This window comes from Astatotilapia calliptera, chromosome 9 (assembly GCF_900246225.1).
Source record: "Astatotilapia calliptera chromosome 9, fAstCal1.2, whole genome shotgun sequence".
In the NCBI taxonomy this organism is placed as follows: domain Eukaryota; kingdom Metazoa; phylum Chordata; class Actinopteri; order Cichliformes; family Cichlidae; genus Astatotilapia; species Astatotilapia calliptera.
Window position 1 is genome coordinate 29,767,850 of NC_039310.1, and position 27,173 is coordinate 29,795,022.

At 43.5% G+C, this 27,173-nt stretch overlaps 2 protein-coding genes across 3 annotated transcripts in view; both read left to right on the plus strand.

Moving 5' to 3' along the window:
• The window catches only part of LOC113029472 (zinc finger protein OZF-like), a 132,694-nt gene that overhangs the window by 62,558 nt on the left and 42,963 nt on the right, over window positions 1–27,173 (plus strand). The window lies entirely within an intron of this gene.
• Window positions 15,749–17,751, plus strand: LOC113029492 (putative uncharacterized zinc finger protein 814). Its single transcript, XM_026180380.1, has 3 exons — window positions 15,749–16,646; window positions 16,815–16,964; window positions 17,315–17,751. Exons 1-2 carry the CDS (start codon window positions 15,821–15,823, stop codon window positions 16,961–16,963), a joined length of 975 nt encoding a protein of 324 aa, XP_026036165.1. The 5' UTR covers window positions 15,749–15,820; the 3' UTR covers window position 16,964; window positions 17,315–17,751.

Here is a 27,173-nt window from a genome sequence, read left to right on the forward strand (position 1 = left end):
ATAGTGCCAAAGGCTTCAGCAAATCAGTATGTTTTCAGATAAGTTTTAAACTCAGAAAGAAAAAAGACCTGCCTAACGTGCAAGGACAGATTATTCCACAACAACGGATGCATCACTAACCCCACAATAAAGTGTGTTACAATATTCCAGCCTAGATGTAACAAAGGCATGTATTGCTGTCTCATAACACTCCTTTGATAAGATGGGCTTTATTTTGGCTAATTGCCTCAAATATAAAAGCTTGATCTTAAGACCTTATCGCCCGATTTGCCACCTCTGAGACTGCATTACAAGTAGAAGAATTTAATCAGCAACCTCAACATTTATATCAATCTTTTGTATTTCCTGGTCACTGACTAATCTAAATGTTTACCAATCAGCAGTACTGCAACACCACTTCTAAACACCCCCTTTGTCATGTTTCTCTACATTCAGCTCTATCTCAGTCATAGGATAGCGGTCTTTACCTACGGTCGGTACCTGCCATGAACAAATACCTGCCAATGAGTCTGACACTATTGTGAGGTCAGTTGCTGATTCTGAACTTGTTCTAACATTCACTCTTGGACAGAGGTGGGTAATGTCGAGATGAAATATTATTTTATATTCATAATCAATATTACTGTTGTATCATTTATGATTTATCATTGTAATCTTTCATTGACACATTTATTGAAACTGGTGAGGTTATATTAAAGTCTGTATTTCACGGGTTGGCATAAGCACATAATCTTTCATTGCAGGTGCAACTGTAATCATGTTATACACATATTGCATAATTAAAGGGTTGAAGCTCGGTCAAGTTAATTAATGGTTTGAAGCTACGGGCAGCGCGATGTCTGGCCGATCAATGGAGCAAAGTTCAGCTATTGAAAGGTTGCCTACATGTTTATCGTATAATTTACTGCATATTGCCTGTGTGCATTCAGCAGCCTCCTGCATTGAAGTTTGCCTGGTAACAGAGGACGTAGAGGGGGGTCAGGCGCTAAGGTCACAACACAGACACATAGTCTGCCTGAGGGAACTGATTGCAAAGGCTGTGTACCTGTATACGTGACAGTTTAGTTCTGATTAGTCCAGTGTAAGAGTGTAATGACAGGATGCATCTGTTAGGTGGAGGAACATCGGAAGGAACTGTTCTTTTTGGAATATCTCCTGAGATAGAATTACTGGAACATGCATGTTGTTTTTCATCTGTAGTGACGCATGTCACCATGGTCATCATGTCTATAAGTATCACACCCCAACTATTGTTCGGGGAAGATCGATGCTGTTTGAGTGATCGTGCTCGACTTCCCCCCATATACGTTTCAATAAAATCCTTGTTTTGGCGCACCGTACTGGGACTCTGCAGTCGTTGTCTTTCCTCAAAATACGAATCAGGTAACAGTAGTAACGAGTTACATTTACTCCATTACATTTACTTGAGTAAGTTTTTGAAAAAAATGCACTTTTAAAGTATCTTTTTTGCACGATACTTTTTACTTTTACTTGAGTACATTTGTGAAGAAGAAACGGTACTTTTACTCCGCTACATTTGCAAAATTCGACTCGTTACTTTTTAAAAAAATAATTAGTTTAACACATTAGATAACATGACGTCAGTGGAGTTTCTGGTAACTTTTTTTACCAATGAGATGTGGCCATGCAGTCACATGACCAGTTTGAAGCTGTGGTGGGCAGAGCGGCCCAAGCGTTTCAAAGTAGCGACACATGGAAAGAAGAAACATGAAAACATTGCAGAGTCTACACTAGAGCTGAAGAGGATGAACAGCATTTTCCTCACATGCAAAGAATGTTTCGTTTAAAAGCAGCAGAAAGGAACAGCTATGTCTGCAGTGTCGGTGTCTTCGGTGAGAGCCAAAACAAACCAACTTTTCAGCGTGAAAAAACTCAACTCGTGTAACTTGAGGAAATGGTACGTTTTCTCTAAATATCTTTTTAGCTGTGGCTAGCTGGATGTCAGCAGCTGTGTCGTGCTGGAGCTGCGAGTCATATTTTCGGCACCACGTTGTAGTGAGATAAGTTTGTAGGTGTTTTGTGCAGCTTCGGCTGTCCTTTTAAAAGGGAGATTTTCCTGCCGTTTTCATCAGATTCCACTACACTGCATTTTCGCAGGAAATGCAACCTTTTCTAGCTTTTATTTAACATTTAATTAACAATATATATTTTTGAATTTAAGCTAGAACAAGACTTGGCATTATTTAAAGGATATGCTTATGTCTGTGACGTTACCCCAATTAAATTGGACTCACGTCTTGAAAGTTGGTCTGCTAAAGGATTACCTACATTTGATAGTCTGATTAAAGATGGGAATTTAATTAGTGTTGATACATTGAAACAAAAATACAATCTGGAAAGACAGGATTCATGCCGATACTTGCAAATAAGGAACTAAAGACGACGATGAGAGTGGCGTCGGACACTAATGTAGATTTGATAGCAACGCTCAAAAAGGCATATAGTGGCGAAGTCAACAAAAAACACATTTCCTCTTTGTATACATTTTTACAAATAAGATATTATGGGAGAAGGAGGGAGGAGTGTGCATAACACAGGATGAATGGACTCAAATATGGAAACAACAATGGAAATGCACTACCTCACAAAGATGGAGGGAATTTGGATAAAAATTTTTGATTAGGTTCTTTATCACCTCTTACCAAAAGACTCATTATGATGGGAATCCCCCGTATGCTGGAGAAAATATGGACACAGACGAGTACACCTCTGACATTTGCAGGCAGAATTTTAAACCTTGGGTGAAATGGGGTCAATGCAGTTCTTAAGCATGCATGCAAATGTTCATTAGTCAGCTGTGAGCGAGTTTTCCCATTCATCTTTAAATGCCATATTTTCACTTCAGGAAGCACACAGCCCCACCCCACTAATGACTTGCTGTTGGCCAACACCCTCAACGACTTTTACTGTCGGTTTGATGATCCATCAAGCAGCTTTCACACCTCAATAGAGACACTTTGGTCCATCATCCCCCCACCTTCCCCGCTCCCCCCACAACAGAGCCATCGATGCTATCAAAGACTTCACCCACAGGAGCCCCCTCCTCACTTCACAACCTTGAGGATTTCAAACCACCTTCTCCCACTACAGCCCTTCATATTCATGAAGCAGATGTGAGGACGCATGCCCCTCTAGACCTACTAAAGAACCGATTCAAGTCAATTCAATTTTTATCTATATAGCGCCAAATCACAACAAAAGTAAAGCTTTCCCTTTTACTAAGTCATATAGTTAGAGCTGGTTCAGGTGACTCTGAACCCTCCCTTATTTATGCTGCAATAGGTGTAGGCTGCCAGGGTTTCCCATGATGTATTGAGTATTTCTTCCTCAGTCATCTTTCTCACTCACTATGTGTTAATAGACCTCTCTGCATTGAATCATACTTGTTATTAATCTCTTGTTCTTTTCCACAGCATGTCTGTTATCCTGTCTTCCTTCTCTCATTCTACCCGGTTGTGGCACATGGCCTCCCCTTCCTGAGCCTGGTTCTGCAAGAGTTCTGCTTTCTTGTCAAAAGGGAGATTTACCCCAAATAACTTGGACTCAAGTCTTAAAAGCTGGTCTGCTGAAGGATTACCTACATTTGATAGGCGGATTAAAGATGGGAATTTAATTAGTGTTGATACATTGAAAAAAAAATACGATCTGGAAAAGATCGCAGGATTTCTATTGATACTTACAAATAAGACACTATATAAAGATGACAATTACAGTGGTGTCGGACACTAATGTAGATTTGATAGTGTTAAGAGTCAATTATACATAATGTGATCAGTTTTATGAAATGTGCCCTTGTAAGGATAGTTAAGCAAACCTCATGTCTACGTGACTTTTCATATAACAACTTTTAATAATAATAATAATAATAATAATAATGGATTGGATTTATATAGCGCTTTTCAAGGCACCCAAAGCGCTTTACAATGCCACTATTCATTCACTCTCACATTCACACACTGGTGGAGGCAGCTACAGTGGTGATAAACTTATTTAGCAACTAACAGCTTCCTCTGTTCTGAGAACATACAGATGCAGAAAAGGGGAACCTCAGCTCTGAGTTCTTGGAATAACTTTGTTATCTTTGTACACACGTGTAACCAGCTTGTATAAATAAAGAACGCAGACAGTGACAGAGCACGAATCCGTGAGCGTCTCTCTGCGAGTACGAGCGCTCTGGCTGCCCTCGGGAGTAAAGACAACTGCAGTGTTTGTGTTTTCTAACTCAGGTGTCTCAGCTGAAGAACTGTTGGGAGATTCTTAGAAATTCCCTGACAGATAGCAATGCTCAAAAAGGCATATAGTTCAATTCAATTCAATTTTATTTATATAGCGCCAAATCACAACAAAAGTTGCCTCAAGGTGCTTCAACAATCATATGACCCCGGGGCCTGGCGCCTGTTGCTCGGTCAGGCTTCCTCCGGGGTGCGGGGGGGCCCTCGGGCCTCCGGCCTCTGGGCCTGCGGCTCGGTTCACTCTGGCGCAGCTGGCTGCCGGCAGAGCCGGCGGGCACGCTGGTGCAGCCCCCTCTAGCTTCTGCTCGATGGCTACTGGGTGACCCCTCGTCTGGGGATCCTCAGCCCTTCCCATGAGGGTGGCACGGATGCCCTCCAGTGGTCCTCCTTGGGCTCTCGCACTCTGGGGCCTCTGGATGTCTGGGGCCTGGATCTCCTCCATGCCTACTTCATGCCCTGGGGGACAGGGCTATGGCTCTCTACATCCTCTTGCAGACCATTACATGGGGAAACCATTTGAATATAAGTGCGCTGATCCACACAGGTGTGCACATGGGTGTTCACTGTTCATAGACTTAAATCACACCTTTCTTGGCTGCTACGTCAAAGCACATTGTGCGCTGTCTGTCCTGCGTGCTGCACAACAACATTCAATATTTAGTGTTTACTGCTGTTTACACTTAGCTAGATTAATGTGATGCTAGAATAATGTGTTGTGTTTAGTATGTTGCTTTGGTTTTTTTTGCTTGTTTTCTATTCTTTTTCTCTCAGCAGGTGATCCAGGAGATTTTTTTCCCCTTTCTCACTGTCCCTCTCCCCTTCTATTTTTCTTTTCCTTCCTCTTTCTTTCTCCCTTTCCTATCCCTCACTCATGTCTGTCCCGTCTGTAACAACTGAAAATAAAATAAAATAAATAATAAAAACAAAAGTCGATCAAATGGACCAATACGGCAATGCCATGATGACCCATTTGGCAAAATAAATCCATTGGGTATCCTTGTAGGTCTTCAGACAACAATTCTGACGACTAAAGAACCAAATGGGACAGGAAAAAAAAAAAAAAGAAATTCCCTGACAGATAGCAATGCTCAAAAAGGCATATAGTTCAGTTCAATTCAATTTTATTTATATAGCGCCAAATCACAACAAAGGTCGCCTCAAGGTGCTTCAACAATCATATGACCCCCTATGAGCAGCACTTTGGCAACAGCGGGAAGGAAAAACTCCCTTTTAACAGGAAGAAACTTCCGGCAGAACCAGGCTCAGGGAGGGGCGGGGCCATCTGCTGTGACCGGTTGGGGTGAGAGAAGGAAGACAGGATAAAAGACATGCTGTGGAAGAGAGACAGAGGTTAATAACAGATATGATTCAATGCAAAGAGGTCTGTTAATACATAGTGAGTGAGAAAGATGACTGAGGAAGAAATACTCAATGCATCATGGGAAACCCCCGGCAGCCTACGTCTATTGCAGCATAACTAAGGGAGGATTCAGGGTCACCTGGTCCAGCCCTAACCATATGCTTTAGCAAAAAGGAAAGTTTTAAGCCTAATCTTAAAAGTAGAGATAGTGTCTGTCTCCCGAATCCAAACTGGAAGCTGGTTCCACAGAAGAGGGACCTGAAAACTGAAGGCTCTGCCTCCCATTCTACTTTTAAATACTCTAGGAACAACAAGTAGGCCTGCAGAACGAGAGCGAAGTGCTCTAATAGGGTGATATGGTACTACAAGGTCATTAAGATAAGATGGGGCCTGATTATTTGAGACCTTGTATGTGAGGAGCAGGATTTTGAATTCAATTCTGGATTTAACAGGAAGCTAATGAAGGGAAGCCAAAACAGGAGAAATCTGCTCTCTTTCTAGTCCCTGTCAGGACTCTTGCTGCAGCATTTTGGATCAGCTGAAGGCTTTTCAGCGAGTTTTTTGGACATCCTGATAATAATGAATTACAGTCGTCCAGCCTGGAAGTAATAAATGCATGAACTAGTTTTTCAGCGTCACTCTGAGACAGGATATTTCTAACTTTAGAGATGTTGCGCAAATGGAAGAAAGCAGTCTTACATATTTGTTTAATAAGTGTGTTGAAGGACATATCCTGGTCAAAAATGACTCCAAGGTTCCTCACAGCGTTACTGGAGGCCAAGGTAATGCCATCCAGAGTAAGAATCTGGTTAGATACCATATTTCTAAGATTTTCAGGGCCGAGTACAATAAGCTCAGTTTTATCTGAATTAAGAAGCAGAAAGTTAGCGGCCATCCAGGTCTTTATGTCTTTAAGACATTCGTGCAGTTTAACTAATTGGTGTGTGTTATCTGGCTTCATGGACAGATAGAGCTGGGTGTCATCTGCATAGCAGTGAAAATGTATGCTATGTCTTCCAATGATACTGCCTAAGGGAAGCATGTATAATGTAAACAGAATTGGTCCTAGCACTGAACCCTGTGGAACTCCATAATTGACCTCAGTGTGTGAAGAGGACTCTCCATTTACATGCACAAACTGGAGTCTATTAGATAGATATGATACAAACCACTGCAGTGCAGTACCTGTAATACCTACAGCATGTTCTAATCGCTCTAATAGGATATTATGGTCAATAGTATCGAATGCTGCACTGAGGTCTAGCAGGACAAGCACAGAGATGAGTCCACTGTCAGAGGCCATAAGAAGATCATTTGTAGCCTTCACTAAAGCTGTTGAAACCTGACTGAAACTCTTAAAATAAGCCATTCCTCTGCAGATGATCTGTTAGCTGTTTGACAACTACTCTTTCAAAGATTTTTGATATGAAAGGAAGGTTGGAGATTGGCCTATAATTAGCTAAGACTGCTGGATCTACAGATGGCTTTTTGAGTAAAGGTTTAACTACAGCCACCTTGAAGGCCTGTGGTACATAGAGGATTATTAGAGATCGTTTGATCATGTTGAGGCTGTCATTTTTAGCATCTACATCAGGGGTCAGCAACCCTAGGCACGCGTGCCACAGTTTGCACGTGAAGGGTTAAGTGTTGGCACAACCAATGCTGGACTGGCCATCGGGCATTTCCTCGGTGGCCCGGTAACTTTTTTTCCCCTCTGTACACAAATATTAAAATAAACAATAAAAACAATAGACATTATATACAATGTAAAAGATCAAATGTAAATAATGTAAAAAAAATTAAATAAAATATGTAGATCAACAAAAGGCTTGTTTGAACAGAAAAGATTTTAACTGTTTTTTAAAAGAATCCACAGAGTCAAGCAAACGTAATTGATGTGGTAAACTGTTCTACAGGCTTGGTGCAACTGACTGAAAGGCTGTCCCCTTTTGTCTTCAGTCGTGTACGGGGAACAACTAACAGACTCTGAGTCTGTGAGCGGAGATGACAAGCAGCAGTGTATTTTATAAGAAGCTTGGATAAATAATCTGGGGCCTGGCCATTTAGTGCTCTGTATGTTAAAACAAGAATTTTAAAGCAAATTCTAAACTGTATTGGGAGCCAATGTAAAGAATATAAGATGGGAGTGATGTGAACACGCTTGGTAGAGCGAGTTAGTTGTCTGGCTGCTTCGTTTTGTATTGCCTGGAGGCGACAGAGAGATGATTTATCCAAGCTAGTAAACAGGGAATTACAGTAATCTAAGTGTGATGACACAAATGCATGAATGAGTTTTTCCAGTTCAGCTGAGGAAACCACATGTCGCAGTTTAGAGATGTTTCTTAAATGATAGAAACAGGAACGAGAAAAATATTTTACATGAGAGTCAAGGCCCAAAGAAGAGTCGAATATTACTCCAAGACTGTGAATATTTTACTTGACAGACTGTGTATAAAAGGCCCCAAGAAGAAGAAGAAAGTGTGTACATTATTGTACTTTATTGAGCCCCGTGGGGAAATTGCTCTCTGCATTTAACCCATTCACTCAGTGAAGCAGTGGGCAGCCATTGGGCGCCCGGGGAGCAGTGTGTAGGGACGGTACCTTGCTCAGGGGTACCTCAGGGTAGCTGTTAAGGGGAATCGACCTTCCGATCATGGGGCAACCACTCTACCTACTGAGCTATCCCTGCCCAAAGTTCATATAATAGTTTTACTGGTGTTTATAAGTTTATATAAGTTCATGTAATGTTCCATCTTCTGTCAGTTTGGGCCAGCCCACCTTCTAGTGACATCATCCGGTTAGTAAGGTGGGCAGTTTAATGGCGGCTGAGCAGTGTTGGTCCGGAGGGGGTGCACTGATTCCTGGGGCATGTTAGGTGTGCGTAAATGACAAGTAAGTAGTGACCTGTGTCGTATTTTGCCTTTGTTGTGTCAGTACTGTAGTATGTTACCATTTAGGAGCTAATGTAGTCCATAGTTGGAGCGGTAGGCCACGCATGCAACGCGTGAGTTCACCCTCATTTCATATGCTAACTTATGTTGATAGCTTGGCCCCGGTTTAGCTTGTTGACGCATGTACGGTCGCTCGTATGTCCATAATGTCATTCCTGTGTTATCAGACCTTCTCTATATGTTGTATGTGATGCTTGTGATTGTTTACTTTGAAGTAGCGGAGTTTGTAGCGAACAATTAGGTACGTGGATTAATAAAATAGCAAACGTAGTATAACCGGAAGTATGGCGTCCCGCTTGCCCTTCACAATAAGAGCATTATAGCGGAATATAATGGGGGACGCTTTTATTTTGTATAACTACCGGAAGTAGTTCACATGTACCGACGGTTGCTTAACCTCGCACTAATGCTATTTAGTTGCATAGTGTGAGCAGTTTGAAGTGTATTATATTTTTCTGATCTTTATATTTGATTATGTTAACTATGTTGTATTGTGTTTATATTTGAGTATTTGACTTTTCCATTCTCTTTATTTATTGTTATTTCCCTTGTTTATTTCCTTTGTAGGAAACCACACACACACACACCCAGACACACACTTATGTACACCCGCTGTGTTACAGCCCCAGAAATCAAGCGGTGACAATAAAGTGCCTCAAACGGAACCTTAAGCTCTCTCCTTCTTTCGTGCTCTGGGCAATTTGGCCTTAAGTGGTGTTCTGGCCGACACACCGGGGTGACCGTAGTGCTCAAAGACTGAATCAGTGCCACAGCCGTGCCTATCTTTGATATCTCCACTACAGACTGTGCAGTGAGAATTCAGTCAAAGCATTTAACTGAGATGTGAAAAAACTAAGCTGAACTCTACATCTTGTTGTGGTCTCCTGTGGCTTTAGGTGCTGACATGCCTTCCATCTGTTCTCCTGCATTTTCATTTACAACCGTAAAATATCTCCACATGGTGCTCCTCTCTCTCTCTCTCTCTCTCTCTGCAGCCCAAATGCGTCTTCCGAGCGCATCTGAGTCACGTGACCGCACAGTAACAAATCCCAGCAGGGCAAAAAGAAGGGGGCGGAGCAAAGTGAGTCTGCCGCATAAGAAGCGGTGTTTTCACAGACAGAGCTGCTTTTTCATCCAAAGGGAGTAAAGTTCTAAATTTAGAGGAGAGGGACGAACTAAAGCATCGATCATAAACCACTACCACCGTTTGGATCGATATCTGCATCGATCTGCCCACCCTTGTCTCCTGGATCGTAGCCGAGATCAGCGTGAACCACGTGGGTCTCTGCTCCCTGATCTGTTTCCTGTGTTTGGAAAGAGTTGCAGCTTCATCGCGGAGTTTCTCTCGGTTTGTGGGCTCATCTAAAGGTAAGCACCGAGCTAACTTTACTGTGAGTTCAGTTCATGTTGAGTTTAGCTCCTGAATGAGGTCTTCTGCTGCTCTCCTCGGTGTCTGTTCACAGTTTATTGTGAACACGTTGAGAGAAGAGTGAGAGAGTGTTTGGAGAAAAACACCAGCTAACCATTAGCTCAGCATGCTGGGAGAAGTTGGAGCAGAAAAGTCTTTTCATTGTCCCTGCAGCTGTTTTTCTGCCTGCACCAAACCTCTACAGCCTGATTTCTATTTGAAGTGATAACAGGAAATGGCGGCGCGGCAGTAGCACGCAGCGGCCACTCCGGAGCCAAAACTGGTGCTGCATTGTTTATTGTTTACGTTTTTGTGTGTAGCGTGCTTATTTTGCACTATGTATGGATAACGTCGCAACTGGTGTCGGTGTTCGTGCATACAACAGCCAGACACTTTTCAACCTAAATAACCTAGTTGACGACATCCAGGAGGGGCTGCGGGAAACGCTGCGTGAACTCGGCTTGCTCCGCGAACCAGGCCTCGAAGCCTCGGCGTTGCCTGATGCCGGCGGACGGAGGTGGAGACATCGGAAGCGTTGCGCGAGGAAGCGGAAGCGCGGCAAGCGGGCGGGAGTCTGTGCTAGGCTAAAAACAAACCCTTGCCGGCCGGCTCTACCGTCCATCATCTTATCCAACGTCTGCTCCCTGGATAACAAACTGGATTACATCCGACTCCAGCAGGCCACACAGCGTGAGATTAGAGACTGCTGTGTCTTTGTTTTCACGGAAACATGGCTCAGCGAAAGAGTACCGGACGCCGCTATTCAGCTAAACGGGCTGGCCTCATTTCGCGCCGACAGAAATGCAGCTCTGTGCGGTAAGACTCGCGGTGGCGGCTTGTGTGTTTACATCAACGAGAAATGGTGCAAGAACTCTGTGCTAGTCTCTAGTTATTGCTCATCGCTGGTGGAGTTTGTGACTGTTAGATGCAGACCTTTTTACTTACCACGGGAATTCACCACTGTTTTCATTATCGGAGTGTACATTCCACCTAGCGCTAATGCTAAGGAAGCGCTATGGGAATTGTATACAAAGATCAGTGAACTGCAAAATACACACCCGGATGGACTGTTTATTGTTGCTGGGGACTTCAACCATGCAAATCTCAAGTCAGTGCTTCCTAGATTCCATCAGTATGTGGACTTTGCAACGAGGGGAGAAAACACGCTGGATCTTGTTTACACAAACATCCCCGGCGCATATCGGGCAGAGCCCCGCCCCCACCTCGGCTACTCAGACCACATCTCTGTTATGCTAATTCCAGCATACAGACCACTCGTCAGGTGATCAAAACCGGTTCTGAAGCAGGTGAAAACCTGGCCAGCAGGAGCCATCTCTGCTCTTCAGGACTGTTTTGAGAGCACTGACTGGAACATGTTTAGAGAGGCTGCAACTTACGGCGACTTCACTGACTTGGAGGAGTACACATCATCAGTGTCCAGCTATATCAACAAGTGCACCGATGACGTCACTGTCTCCAAGATCATCATCTCACGACCCAACCAGAAACCGTGGATTACTGCGGAAGTGCGTGCACTTCTAAGGACCCGAGACTCTGCCTTCAAAGAGGGAGATAAGGTGGCGCTTAGAAGAGCGAGGGCTGAACTTTCTCGGGCCATCAGAGAGGCGAAGCGCGCACACGCCCAGAGAATCCACAACCACTTTAAGGACAGCGGCGACACACGACGCATGTGGCAGGGCTTACAAGCCATCGCTAACTACAGGACGACACCACCTGCCTGTGACAGTGACGGCTCCCTCCCAGATGTGCTTAACAACTTCTATGCTCGGTTCGACAGGCAGAACGACGTGGCGGCGAGGAAGACCACCCCTCCTCCGAACGACCAGGTCCTGTGTCTCACTACAGCTGAGGTGAGGAAAACTCTACGCAGAGTCAATCCACGTAAAGCTGCTGGACCAGACAACATCCCAGGCAGAGTGCTCAGAGAATGTGCTGATCAGCTGGCAAATGTTCTCACCGACATCTTCAACATCTCTCTGAGCGCTGCCGTCGTTCCCACGTGCTTCAAGGCCACACCATCGTCCCCGTGCCCAAGAAGTCTTCTGTGTCCTGTCTCAATGACTACCGCCCTATCGCACTTACACCCACCATCATGAAGTGCTTCGAACGGCTCGTCATGAGACACATCAAGACCCTGCTGCCCCCTCACTGGACCCAATGCAATTTGCATACCGCCATAACCGCTCAACGGACGACGCCATCTCCACTGCACTCCATCTTGCCCTCACACACTTGGACAAGAAGGACTCACACGTCCGAATGCTGTACATAGATTTCAGCTCAGCATTTAACACGATCATCCCCCAACAACTGATCGGAAAGCTGAGCCCAAAACCAACCATTTGTACACATATTTACAAATAATGATAAAAAGTGAGTGAGTACATTTCAACATTTTCAGCAATCACTCACAATCCTGGCACTGCCACGGTATCTGTCGTCTGCATTTACCACATGTGTACCTGTAGCAGTGAACACATCGCACAGTGGCCTGATTTTTTTTGCATCTGTGTACTTGGATTTTAGGTCGCAAGCCACCCAAAACTTGCTCCATGCACCACTCAGCAGGCCATTTGTAAATATGTGTACAAATGGTTGGTTTTTTGTACTGTTTTTATCAATAAATGTCAGCAACAAAGGACATACACCCATGTGTGTTGATTTCTCCCTAAGATGGCAAACTGAAACACTCCAAGTTGGTGACTTTTGGAGATTTGTTTCCCTGGATGATTGAGAATGCATCAAGATGAAACACAAAAGGAAGCTCACCGCTTTTAGCAGCTCCCCCACCCCCTCAATCACTCACTGAGTGATTGAGGGGGTGGGGGAGTGGAGTGTTTCAGTGTTTCAGTTTGCCATCTTAGGGAGAAATCAACACGTCCTTTGTATGTCCTTTGTTGCTGACATTTATTGATGAAAACAGTACAAAAAACCAACCATTTGTACACATATTTACAAATGGCCTGCTGAGTGGTGCATGGAGCATGTTCATTGGTTCATGGACCTCCCTGAACTAATGGCATTTATTGCAATTGTCATCTTGCAGGGGGTTTACAGGGTTCCATCGGTAAATGACTGCTGGTCAGCAAACCTGGGAAACCCACAGATAATTGGAACTATGGCACGAAACCGCTTCCAAGACATCATGCAACACTCCACTCCCCCACCCCCTCAATCACTCACCCCCACTCCCCTCCCTCCAGAATTCCTAGGTAACGACCTAATATACATATGAACGACTCCAGCATTTGACTGACTGCTCTCCGGCTTTTAAAGGTAGAAACGCAAAATGATGACTCCGCAGGGGTCTAAGGTAGAAAACCAAAATGACTGCTCTCCGGGGGTCTAAGTGTTAGGCCTGAACACCTCCCTCTGCAACTGGATCCTGGACTTTCTGACCGGAAGGCCTCAGTCAGTACGGATCGGGAACTGCACCTCCAGCACCACCACACTGAGCACTGGGGCCCCACAAGGCTGTGTGCTCAGTCCTCTGCTGTTCACACTGCTGACTCATGACTGTGTAGCAACACACAGTTCAAATCACATCATTAAATTCGCTGATGACACGACCGTGGTGGGTCTCATTAGCAAGAACGACGAGTCAGCGTACAGAGAGGAAGTGCAGAGACTAACGGACTGGTGTAAGGACAACAACCTGTCTCTGAATGTTGACAAGACAAAAGAGATGGTTGTTGACTTTAGGAGGACACGAGGCGACCACTCACCGCTGAGCATCAACGGCTCCTCTGTGGAGATCGTTGACAGCACCAAATTCCTGGGTGTACACCTGGAGAAGGACCTCGGCTGGTCCCTCAACACCAGCTCCCTGCACAAGAAAGCCCAACAGCATCTCTTCTTTCTGAGAAGACTGAGAAAGGCCCGGCTTCCACCACCGATCCTGACCACCTTCTATAGAGGAACTATTGAGAGCATCCTGAGCGGCTGCATCACTGTCTGGTTTGGGAGCTGTGCCATATCAGACCGCAAGACCCTACAGCGGATAGTGGGAACAGCAGAGAAGATCATCGGGGTCTCTCTACCCTCTATTGAGGACATCTACACCACACGCTGCATTCGCAAAGCCACCAGCATTGTGGCTGATCGGACACACCCCTCTCACACACTCTTTACACTCCTGCCATCTGGAAAAAGGTACCGAAGCATTCGGGTACGCACATCCAGACTGTGCAACAGCTTTTTTCCACAAGCCATCCGTCTCCTCAGCAAAAAGGGACTGACTGATAAACACGCACACACACACATACACTAACATTATCACTCAGCTTAACTCAAATACCTCAAAACATTGAGACTGGACTGACTAACCAACACAAAGCGCAAACACACTGACCTACACCACCAAACCATCGCACACACCAACCTGTAAATGCTCTTTTGCACAATATTATTACTAGATATATTATATATTATTTTTTTTATTTTTTTTGCACTAACTTGTCTTGTAGCACCTTGGTTCCTGGAGGAACGTTGTTTCACCTCACTGTGTATTTTTAAACTGTATATGGTTGAAGTGACAATAAAGTTGAACTTGGAACTTGGAACTTGGAGAGCGATCTGCTGCAGTATCAGGATCACAATAAACTTTATTGTCCAGCTGCTCTGGATGAACACATGACAGGAAGTGGTTTTCTTTTTTTTAATTAGCAAAAGAAAAACACCAACTAATCATTGGCTCAGCACGCTGGGAGAAGTTGAGCATTTGCTGGCAGAAAGTTGGAGTAGAAAAGTCTTTTCACTGATAGAAGCTCATTGATCAATGGTCATGAGTACCTTTCACGAAGAGTTTGGGGAATGGCTGCAATCACATGGTCATGAGAATTTGCATATTAATGGTCAAGGAACTGACCTCCCAGCCCATTGTTCCTTCAGTGGTGCTAGTTTCAGTCATTATGTAGGTGGAGCTGGGGGCCTGAAGGAGTTGAAAGTGTGGGGTGGGGGAGTAACAGGTCTGTCCCTGTTTGTGGAAACCACAGGAGGAGCTGTTCAGGCTGTTGCTGGGTGTGAATTGTTGATGGAGTCTTTAAACTTGTAGTTGCTGTTTTCCAGACTGAAGCAGAGTCGTTAGCTGAAAACTGGTTTTAGAGGTTCATTCAGGACACCTTCTCAGGCTCTTACAGCCTTACCTGTATCATAACAAAGTGTATAAACCCCAATCCACCTTTAACACGGTCCTTCTCCCAAACCTTCAAATAGGACTTTCTGGCCCTGTCATAGTAAAGGGCTGCTTAGAATATTAGAGCCAATGTCACAAAGTTCCTCCTGAAGTATAAGTGAGTGAGAGAGTTTCCTCACTTTGCAGCACAACACGTCTCACAAGATTTCTACAAGCAATCAGAGTGAAATTTGTACTTTGTGTTGTCAGATGAACATATGAGACACTTTGACTCTTCAGTGCAGTGTGGAGCCTAACAAAGATCTGTTTTGTGTCCCAGCTGATCAGCAGGAGGAGAAGAGTCTGACGGAGCAGCAGAGGAACATTTTCAGCCATCTGGACTCAGCTGAGTCACTACAGAGGAAACAATGAGCTCAACACAGGTGTGTGTGTGTGTGTGTGTGTGCGTGTGCGCTATAGATAATCTCTATAGCACACTCGGACCACCCATAAAGGGTTAATGGAGGGAGTTCAGTTTGTTCCACGACTGCATTTCACTCACTGCCTGTGTTTGTTTCTCTGTCACTGCAGGACCAACGTGGACCAAGAAGTCAGCGCTCTCAGGAGGCCGACAAACCTCACAGAAGAAAGGGAGAGAGAAAATACAGTTGTGACGAGTGTGGGAAGGATTTTACCGTTAAAGCTTCCCTAAAAATGCATCAGGTCATCCACACTGGAGAGAGACCGTTCAGCTGTGGAGACTGTGGAAAGTCGTTTACTGGGTCTCGAAGCTTAAAAAGACACCAACTCATCCACACTGGAGAGAGACCGTTCAGCTGTGGAGACTGTGGAAAGTCTTTTACCGAGTCTGGAAACTTAAAAAAACACCTACTCATCCACACTGGAGAGAGACCGTTCAGCTGTGGAGACTGTGGAAAGTCTTTTACAGAGTCTGGAACCTTTAAAAAACACCAACTCATCCACACTGGAGAGAGACCGTTCAGCTGTGGAGACTGTGGAAAGTCTTTTACAGAGTCTGGAACCTTTAAAAAACACCAACTCATCCACACTGGAGAGAGACCGTTCAGCTGTGATGAGTGCGGGAAGTCTTTTACCCAGTCTGGAAGCTTAAAAAACCACCAACTCATCCACACTGGAAAGAGACCGTTCAGCTGTGGAGACTGTGGAAAGTCTTTTACCGAGTCTGGAAACTTAAAAAAACACCTACTCATCCACACTGGAGAGAGACCGTTCAGCTGTGATGAGTGCGGAAAGTCTTTTACCCAGTCTGGAAGCTTCAAAAACCACCAACTCATCCACACTGGAGAGAGACCGTTCAGCTGTGGAGACTGTGGAAAGTCGTTTATCCACTCTGGACACTTAAAAACACACAAACTCATCCACACTGGAGAGAGACCGTTCAGCTGTGGCGACTGTGGAAAGTCTTTTACTCAGTCTGGAAGCTTAAAAACACACCAACTCATCCACAGTGGAGTTAAAGCGTACAGCTGTGATCAGTGTGGCAGAGCTTTTACTCAGAGTAGCAGCTTACAGAGTCATCTAGTTACCCACTCTGGGATTAAAGCATACAGCTGTGACGTTTGTGGAAAAACCTTCAGCCGGAAACAGCACCGAAATACACACCTACGCATTCACACCAGACATGATGTGTACAGCTGTGATCAGTGTGGTAAACTATGTTTAACAGGCACAAAGTTACAACGCCACATGTTTACCCACTCTGAGGAGAGACCTTATAAATGTGACTTGTGTGACAAGACTTTTAAATCTCCATATGACCTGAAAGCACACCAAAAGATCCACACAAGAAAGACTCTACAAGTGCAGTTACTGTGAGGTATGTATCTATATTTTTATCTTGTCAACCCAACTGTTTGAAACAACTTGTATTAGCATGTTAGCAATTTTACTGCATGGAAAAACACCTCTGAGTGATTATTCAGACTCTAATCACAGGTTTTTAGTGATAGTGTTTAAGAATTGTATTATTGTTATTGTAGCATTAAACTAGTATTAATTTAATGGTTTTACTCTTATTGTTTTTATAGCAATTTAAATTGAGCCGAGTGTGATAATGTAAACAGTAAAATGTAATTGGACGTCTGCAGAGATGCTCTTTATTTCAGGCAACGTTCAGGGTGAAAATGTTGAAGGACTGACTTACACTGTGTTTGTGTCTTTGTTTAGAAGCAGAGCGACACAGATGGATCCAGTTCTCAACCCTGTCATCGCTGTGGGAAAGACTTTTTTGCGACCTTTGCGGAAAAACTTTCAGTCATCAAAAGACCCTAAAAATACATCAACGTAGACACACTGGAGACAAACTGAACTACTGTAAAGAATGTGGGAGAGGCTTCACCACTTCAACGGACTTCAAACAATATGAATGAAAATGTGCCTCGTTACATTTTAAGCTTTCTAAACTGTTCTACTGTAGTGTTCATGTTGAGTGGTTAGCTTTGTTCCAGCAGTTGAATCAAAAATCTGTTTCCTGTTATGTTTTTAATGAATGCATCGATCCATGTTTTCTGCAGTTTTTTTTCAGCTTGTTTATGATATGAGATCCTGCAACAGTTAAACCAAAATTTTACATGTTAAATAAAGAAATGGTTTACTGACAAAGAGTTTGAGCCGTGATGTCATTTCCTGTATATCAGAGCAACACCTGAAGTTACCAATGTTTAAAGTCATAGTCAAATTATGTGTCAGCATGACCTTGTGAAAACTGCTTGGCGCTGCTTCACTATGTTATCTGCTAACTGTTAGGGCGTAGAAGGACGAAACTCCCAGGATGACCAGTGCCAGGACCTTCCTGATGCAGAGAGTTGTGTGTGGGGGGGGGGGGGATAAAGGAGAAGCTGAGGCATCCCAAAGTTAAAGCTGGCATAACTGAAACTTAATGTTTGATGTGTGTTGTGGTTCTCTTGCGCGCAGTAATTAATAGCTTGAACACAGCAGAGCTTGATATAAAGACCTGGGTGACAACTAGCTTTCTGCCGCTGATTATACGTGGCCCTAAAATACCTAGAAATGTGGTGTCTAACCAGATACTTGCTCTGGATTGCATTACCTTGGCCTCCAGTAACACCTTGGAGTAATATTTGACCAGGACATTAAAGAAATATTTAGGGCTGTGTGATCGGCCGAGTTGGAAAAAGCAGGAGTCACAAGAATTATTAGAAAAACAGGGTTTTCATTCATTTAACCCAAAAATTATATTTACAAAAGTAATTAATGTTGAGCTCATAAAAAAGGTCAAAGAAACAAAACTGAACTCAGGCAAAGAACTGCAAACTTAACAAACCAAATGACTGCACAAAGAAATATAACTGACCTAAACATGAACTGACACAGAAGGGTATATATAAAGTCTGATCAGACCACTATGACACACGAGGAGTAACTAAACAAACCACAATTGTAAACAACAAACATGGCAGTACAGTCTGGTTTGTCTTTATCCTGTTTTCCTTCTCTCACCCCAACCGGTCGCAGCAGATGGCCCCGCCCCTCCCTGAGCCTGGTTCTGCCGGAGGGTTCTTCCTGTTAAAAGGGAGTTTTTCCTTCCCACTGTCGCCAAAGTGCTTGCTCATAGGGGTTCATATGATTGTTGGGCTTTTCTCTGTATCTACTGTACAATATAAAGCGCCTTGAGGCAACTTTTGTTGTGATTTGGCGCTATATAGATAAAAATTGAATTGACTTGGTTCTTTAGTAGGTCTAGAGGGGTTAAACTGCGTCCTCACATCTGCTTCATGAATATGAAGGGCTGTAGTGGGAGAAGGTGGTTTGAAATCCTCATAGGTGTGAAGTGAGGAGGGGGCTCCTGTGGGTGAAGTCTTTGATAGCATCGATGGCTCTGTTGTGGGGGGAGCGGGGAAGGTGGGGGGATGAGTGACTAAAGTGTCTCTATAGGGCTTCGGAGTTGACGTCACGCCGCAATGCATTGTGGGAGCGCAGCTCCATTTTCGGGGTCTACGATCCAAACACAAACACTGTATTGGAACGGCGACTACGACAAGAAACATGCTTAAAAGCAGCTCGAAAGAAAACGGACGGTATAGAGATCGATTGCGTCCAGAGGCGAAGCAGCAGTATTTGAAAAAAAAATGGAGTGCATCGCAAGTCTGGACCCATACGACATACGGCAGTGGAGTAAAGACCCAGACGACTTACCGCAACTGTCCTACCCCGATATCTTCACCTATCTTGTTTGTGCAGTAAGTGCTTACACTGCGAACCAGTTTTGTAATTACAAATCACTGGAGGCGCACATCCAATTTACAAATGGCTGGGTGCAAGATTTGGCTATTTTCAAGCCGCCAAAATCTGAGTACGTCGTCATTCATACCAAGGTAAGTCAGCTGGAGTGCATCGAGTGACATAGCCATTTTCCACCCCCCACCATAATTAATGTTAAATCTTTATCATTGAACTGTTAAAATATCGTTATCATATTATGTGCCCATAATTGTATAGTAGATGCAAATTAACACATTGATAATCGGGCAAATTATTAACGCCAATCAGTGTCCTCCCTGTCTCATTTCATTTATTGTCTTTACATCAACCTTGTCCTTGCATGTTACAGGTACTGCACTCCCAAAGATTGAATGAACCTGCATTACGACCATGGGTAATTGTAAGCACCACAGGGAAGGTCGAAACTGCACACTGCACCTGTATGGCCGGAGTTGCTGAGACCTGCACCCATGTCGCTGCACTTCTGTTTAAAGTGGAGGCAACAGTGAGGATATGTGGCACAAAGACAGTCACAGATGAACCAGCCTACTGGGTTTTGCCGGGGAACACAACCAAGATACAGCCAGAGGTTGGCCATAACATTGACTTTACATCTTCAGCAGCACAAAAAAAGACTCTTGATGAAAATATAAACGGACCGTCTGTGGTGAAAGGCAGAAGAAGCCGTCCTTCAAAAAGAAAGATTCCCTCTGCTACGTTTGAGGAGTTGTCACCAGTGTTAGACACACTTCAAAAACACAATAAAGCAGTGTGTTTGTCTGGATTGGAGAAATACTACACATCACACACTGTACAGTCATCCACATTACCACTGTCTCTGGCGTGTTTGCACAGCACAGGTGCACAGTCTCTTGGCCTTACCGAGCTACAACTGCACTGCGTAAAGTACATAAACACAGCTAAAGTAACTGAAGAACAGGAATCACATTTAAAGAAAGCTCAGGAGTTGTTTCAGAAGGTGTGCCTTCCTGAACTTGTAGGAAAACATTTCTCTAAGCGAAATGCAGCCCCGAGTGGTCACAACGTTTTTTCTTCTGGTGTCTAGTTTTTTGTCAGAAGTGCATTGAAATATGTATAACTTGATTTCAAACGTGCAGCACTTACCATGTACCAATTGTCAAAGTGTGAAATAAAGAGTGCAAAGCAGTTATTTGTTATCTTGCTTTTATTATAACGTAATTTTAGTGAAACAAAGAGTCCAAAGTGATGATAAACTTTCGCTTATAGTATACAGGTACAGAAATTGTTACATAACGCAATGTCAATGTGTTCATACAGTCACACATACAAAAAACTAAAAAGGTTTTCCTTTTTTAAACAATTATTAATTAACAAGTACAAGTCTCATGTGTGCCTGGTTTCACTACCACACTGGGGCACATGTTAACCAAAACACAACACACCCTCACAATTTTATCAAGGAAGGTAACGTCTTCACCCTCACATGGAAGAAGAGAACGGATTGGCATGGTAGTATGTAGCATTTTGAATTTGTTGCGCAAACTGCCAATTACTCGTTCAACATGGATTCTTAGGTGTGCAATGGCTCGTGTATTTTCTATGTCCTTGGCATCTAGTTGACAGAAGCCCCTTGTAAATGCTGGGATCTTAAAGCTTAAATCCAACTTTGATTTAAGCTTTCTGTTCTCCTCCAGCAGCCGGTTTATTTCTGCTCTGCTCTGTACACAGTGCACACAATCATTTGTCAGTTGTTGATCTTCTGTCTGTTTCTCTCTGATATCAATGTTTTCTGCATCAGCACCCGTTACCTCTGCTTCTACTTGTCCAGCACAAATTTGTCCCTCAGCCAAAATAACAAGGTTGTTATGGTGTTGCTCTTCGGTGGTGTCCATCTCTGGCTGCTCTTCTGTGGTAACTTCTGCTGAGGCTTCACCTTCACACTCTGCTGCTCCATTGTCAAAGCCTGTCCAATAAAAAGAGTGCAAATACACAAGGGAACTTTTAAATGGTTTATACATTAAGGCCGTATGAATACTCAAAAATGTTTGTGTTAATTGACTAAGATCAACTTTTAAAATAAGAGACTGTGGCTGGGGATGCGGTTGTCGTTTACCTCCAAATAGTACTTTATTTTGTGATAAGAACATATTTAGAACTTACCGGAATGAAAATGTCGTGAGCACACCAGCTGATATCTGGAGACGTAACAGAACTTGATATCAGCTCGTCTCACGGCTGCTATCCAGGCTAGATGCCTTCGTTTGGTAACATCCGATACATGAGCTCCTTCACGTTGCTTCCAGGTTGGGAAAGCATAAAAAGACAATCCAACCTTATTCCCGTGCCGGTCGTAAGATCGAACATTGCAGCCGAGCACACAGCAAGTACGAACCATGGCTATGCTATCGCTCCTAGCTTAGACCCCCAAAATGGTGAATCGGGCCAAAATCCTTTCCACGCCCACCCCCGTGACATCACGCTCCGAAGCCCTATTGTTGGGGAAGTCTCTATTGAGGTGTGAAAGCCGCTTGATGGATCATCAAACCGACAGTAAAAGTCGTTGTGGGTGTTGGCCAACAGCAAGTCGTCAGTGGGGTGGGGCTGTGTGCTTCCTGAAGTGAAAATCTGGCATTTAAACATAAATAGGAAAAACTCGCTCACAGCTGACTAATGAACATTTGCATGCATGCTTAAGAACTGCATTGACCCCATTTCACCCAAGGTTTAAAATTCTGCCTGCAAATGTCAGAGGTGTACTCGTCTGTGTCCATATTTTGTCCAGCATACGGGGGATTCCCATCATAATGAGTCTTTTGGTAAGAGGTGATAAAGAACCTAATCAAAATTTTCCATCCAAATTCCCTCCATCTTTGTGAGGTAGTGCATTTCCATTGTTGTTTCCATATTTGAGTCCATTTATCCTGTGTTATGCACACTAGTAGTAGTAGTAGTAATAGTAATCCAGTCTAGAAGTAATAAATTAATTAACAGCATCACTCTGAGACAGAATATTTTGAGATGTTTAGAGATATTGCGCATATGAAATAAAGCAGCTCTACATATTTGTATAATGTCCTGGTCAAATATTACTCCAAGATTCTGACAGTGCTACTGGAGGCCACGGTAATTCCATCCAGAGCAAGTATCTGGTTAGATATTATATTTCTAGGAATTCTAGGGCCACGTACAATCAGCAGCAGAAAGTTAGACATCACCCAGGTCTTTATATCTTTAAAACATTTCAGCAATTTAATTAATTGGTGTGTGTTACCTGGTTTTATGGATAGACAAAGCTCAGTGTCATCTGCATAGCATCTACTGCAGGGGTCCAGTGTCCCTGCAGGTTTTAGATCGCACCCTGGGTCAACACACCTGTATCACATGATTAGCTCATTACCAGGCCTCTGGAAAACTTCGGCTGTGTCCCAATCAAGAGACCGCTCGCTTGAAGTACGCGCACTACGTGTACTACATACGGTGCGTACTATAAGTACGAGAAGTGCGGAAGTGAGAGGCTTGTGAAATGGGACGTTCTAGCCTTCGTCGCGCTGTTCAGGTTGCCTAGCAACCATGATACTAACCACGAGAAACGTTACATACAGCTTTGTTTGACAGAAATGAAGGAGAAAAAAAAAGTGTTTTGTTGGTCATTCGTTTTTGTCATGACATCACTCTGATTAGTTGAGTATCTGAGGCTGAGACCACGGGACTGTAAAACATGACTGTTGGGCTTCATTTCTGTGCTGAACTGTCATTTTAAGATTAGTTAGTAAATAACAATTAGCTAATGTTGGAGGGAGGGAGGGAGAGATCAGAGCCTTAAACAGGCTGACTTCTGCTAAATGGGTCAAACTGGTTAGAAAGTCTACAAACACATAACATCCTTATAGAATATGATGTAACACTATAGATCAACTTACCTCAGAATATATAAAGCATAAACAAGTACAGCAATATGATGCAACAAACACAGCAGTGTTACTGATCCAAAATACTCAAAGCTTCATAGAACTGAAACAAACATTTGTTTTTAGCTCCATTCTGCTGCTGATACAGACTTTAGGTTTCTGAATATTACACTTGTTGCTGCCTTTCATAGTGTGTAACTTGAAGGCCCTGAGTACTTTCTCCCACACTGAAAACACTGGAATGATCACATTATTTGAACATTACCTAATTAGACTGATTCAGGACAGGACATGTTAAACTTTCCTAGCAGTCCTTCACAAACAGGGAACAGTCTGTCTATTCTCTCCATCTGTCAGCTGCTGCTGGCTCTTCCTCCTCCTCTTCCTCACACACTGCTGAGTTTGTCCTGGTGGATCATCAGGGGTGCAAAGCCTCACAGATGATGTGCAGCAGTGGGTCCCTCAGTCTGTCCTCACTCTGGACACTTGCAGTCGTCACACATGGAAATCAAATGTGTGATAAGCTGCAGGATTCAAACACAAGTGTAACTTATAAACACATGTTCATACTTTTATTCCACAATCAGAGAGAAAGAAACAGAGAGAGAGAGCAGGACAGACAGACAGGTGAGAGTCTCAGGTGTACACACTGCTACAAACAGGATTTAGTGTTTGTGTTATTACGAGTGCTAAACAAGAAGAGTTCCCAGATGGTACAGTGGACACATGTGTGACTGCTGTGATTAAAGCATCTTTTTTTCAGCTTAACGAGTGAACCGTCAGCTCGTTCAAACACACGTTAAAGTCTGTTTGGCTCGACACCACCGAACAGAGGCAGCAATATAACATAGCTAACATTAACAGTGCAGTGAATCCTGCTTGTGCCGTGATGTTCAGGACTGCAAACCGAGCAGCATCACTGACTTTCAGCCTGTTGTGTTTGTGGATATATGACTGACTTTAATTATCCACAAAATCATCACAATCTCTGTAAGATTAAAGTCCACTATTGAGCGGCGTATATTTTAAAGTAAAGGCTTTAAAACCAAGTAAATGCTGAAAGTACAAACATGACTAATGACACATAACTTTGCCGACATGTGGCCAACAGTAATGTTTTAATGTTCTTCATTATTCAACATTTGCACATAAATAAGTGATATATTATTCAGTACTTACTTTTATCAGTTTACTCCTTGGCCACTCCGCTTCTGCCGTCTGCCGCAAAATTATCCACACCGACTGCCGTGCTATGAATTGTGGGATATATTGGGCCACGAAGTCTACACCGCCACAGCCTTAAATTTCAGGGAAGTGAAGGACGCATTTGAGGGCCGCATTTCAAGCAGCCTTTGAATTGGGACAGCCTTCACTGTGATGTAATCGGCCTTAAAATGCGGCCTTTAAGGCTGCAGACCCTGAATTGGGATACAACCTCAGTGAGAGAGAAAGGTGACTGAGGAAGAAATACTCAATGCATTCTCCTTGGGCTCTCGCACTCTGGGGCCTCTGGATGTCTGGGGCCTGGATCTCCTTCATGCCTGCTTCATGCCCTGGGGGACAGGGTTATGGCTCTCTACAGCCTCTTGCAGACCATTACATGGGGAAACCATTTGAATACAAGCGCGCTGATCCACACAGGTGTGCACATGGGTGTTCACAGTTCGTAGACTTAAATTACATCTTTCTTGGCTGCTACGTCAAAGCACATTGTGCGCTGTCTGTCCTGCGTGCTGCACAACAACATTCAATATTTAGTGTTTACTGCTGTTTACACTTAGCTAGATTAATGTGATGCTAGAATAATGTGTTGTGTTTAGTATGTTGCTTTGGCTTTTTATTGCTTGTTTTCTATTCTTTTTCTCTCAACAGGTGATCCAGGAGATTTTTTTCCCCTTTCTCACTGTCCCTCTCCCCTTCTGTTTTTCTTTGCCTTCCTCTTTCTTTCTCCCTTTCCTATCCCTCACTCATGTCTGTCCCGTGTGTAAAATAAAATAAAATAAATAATAAAAACAAAAGTCGATCAAATGGACCAATACGGCAATGCCATGATGACCCATTTGGCAAAGTAAATCCATTGGGTATCCTTGTTGATCTTCAGACAACAATTCTGACGGCTAAAGAACCAAATGGGACAGGCAAAAAAAAAGAAGAAAGGAATTCCCTGACAGATAGCAATGCTCAAAAAGGCATATAGTTCAATTCAATTCAATTCAATTCAATTCAATTTTATTTATATAGCGCCAAATCACAACAAAAGTCGCCTCAAGGTGCTTCAACAATCATATGACCCCCTATGAGCAGCACTTTGGCAACAGTGGGAAGGAAAAACTCCCTTTTAACAGGAAGAAACCTCCGGCAGAACCAGGCTCAGGGAGGGGCGGGGCCATCAGCTGCGACCGGTTGGGGTGAGAGACGGAAAACAGGATGAAAGACATGCTGTGGAAGAGAGACAGAGGTTAATAACAGATATGATTCAATGCAAAGAGGTCTGTTAATACATAGTGAGTGAGAAAGATGACTGGAAAGGAAAAACTCAATGCATCATGGGAATCCCCCGGCAGCCTACGTCTATTGCAGCACAACTAAGGGAGGATTCAGGGTCACCTGGTTCAGCCCTAACCATATGCTTTATCAAAAAGGAAAGTTTTAAGCCTAATCTTAAAAGTAGAGATAGTGTCTGTCCCCCGAATCCAAACTGGAAGCTGGTTCCATAGAAGACGGGCCTGAAAACTGAAGGCTCTGCCTCCCATTCTACTTTTAAATACTCTAGGAACAACAAGTAGGCCTGCAGAGCGAGAGCGAAGTGCTCTAATAGGGTGATATGGTACTACAAGATCATTACTATATGATGGGGCCTGATTATTTAAGACCTTGTATGTGAGGAGCAGGATTTTGAATTCAATTCTGGATTTAACAGGAAGCCAATGAAGGGAAGCCAAAACAGGAGAAATCTGCTCTCTTTCTAATCCCTGTCAGGACTCTTGCTGCAGCATTTTGGATTAGCTGAAGGCTTTTCAGTGAGTTTTTTGGACATCCTGATAATAATGAATTACAGTCGTCCAGTCTGGAAGTAATAAATGCATGAACTAGTTTTTCAGCGTCACTCTGAGACAGGATATTTCTAATTTTAGAGATGTTGCGCAAATGGAAGAAAGCAGTCTTACATATTTGTTTAATAAGTGCGTTGAAGGACATGTCCTGGTAAAAAACGACTCCAAGGTTCCTCACAGCGTTGCTGGAGGCCAAGGTAATTCCATCCAGAGTAAGAATCTGGTTAGATACCATATTTCTAAGATTTTCAGGGCCGAGTACAATAAGCTCAGTTTTATCTGAATTAAGAAGCAGAAAGTTAGCGGCCATCCAGGTCTTTATGTCTTTAAGACATTCCTGCAGTTTAACTAATTGGTGTGTGTTATCTGGCTTCATGGACAGATAGAGCTGGGTGTCATCAGCATAGCAGTGAAAATGTATGCTATGTCTTCTAATGATGCTGCCTAAGGGAAGCATGTATAATGTAAACAGAATTGGTCCAAGCACTGAACCCTGTGGAACTCCATAATTAACCTCAGTGTGTGAAGAGGACTCTCCATTTACATGTACGAATTGGAGTCTATTAGATAGATATGATACAAACCACTGCAGTGCAGTACCTGTAATACCTACAGCATGTTCTAATCACTCTAATAGGATATTATGGTCGACAGTATCGAACGCTGCACTAAGGTCTAGCAGGACAAGCACAGAGATGAGTTCACTGTCAGAGGCCATAAGAAGATCATTTATAGCAGGGGTGCCCAATCCCGGTCCTCGAGAGCTACTATCCTGCAGCTTTTAGATGCATCCCTACTCCAACACAGCTGAATCAAATGGTTTGATCTCTTCAGCATGCCATCATGTTTGGCAAAGGCCTG

Coding starts and splice junctions, on each gene's coding strand:
- LOC113029492 (XM_026180380.1), top strand. CDS start 15,821: ATGCATCAGGTCATCCACACTGGAGAGAGACCGTTCAGCTGTGGAGAC. Junction 16,647..16,814: donor TGGCAGAGCTTTTACTCAGA/GTAGCAGCTTAC, acceptor TATGTTTAACAG/GCACAAAGTTACAACGCCAC.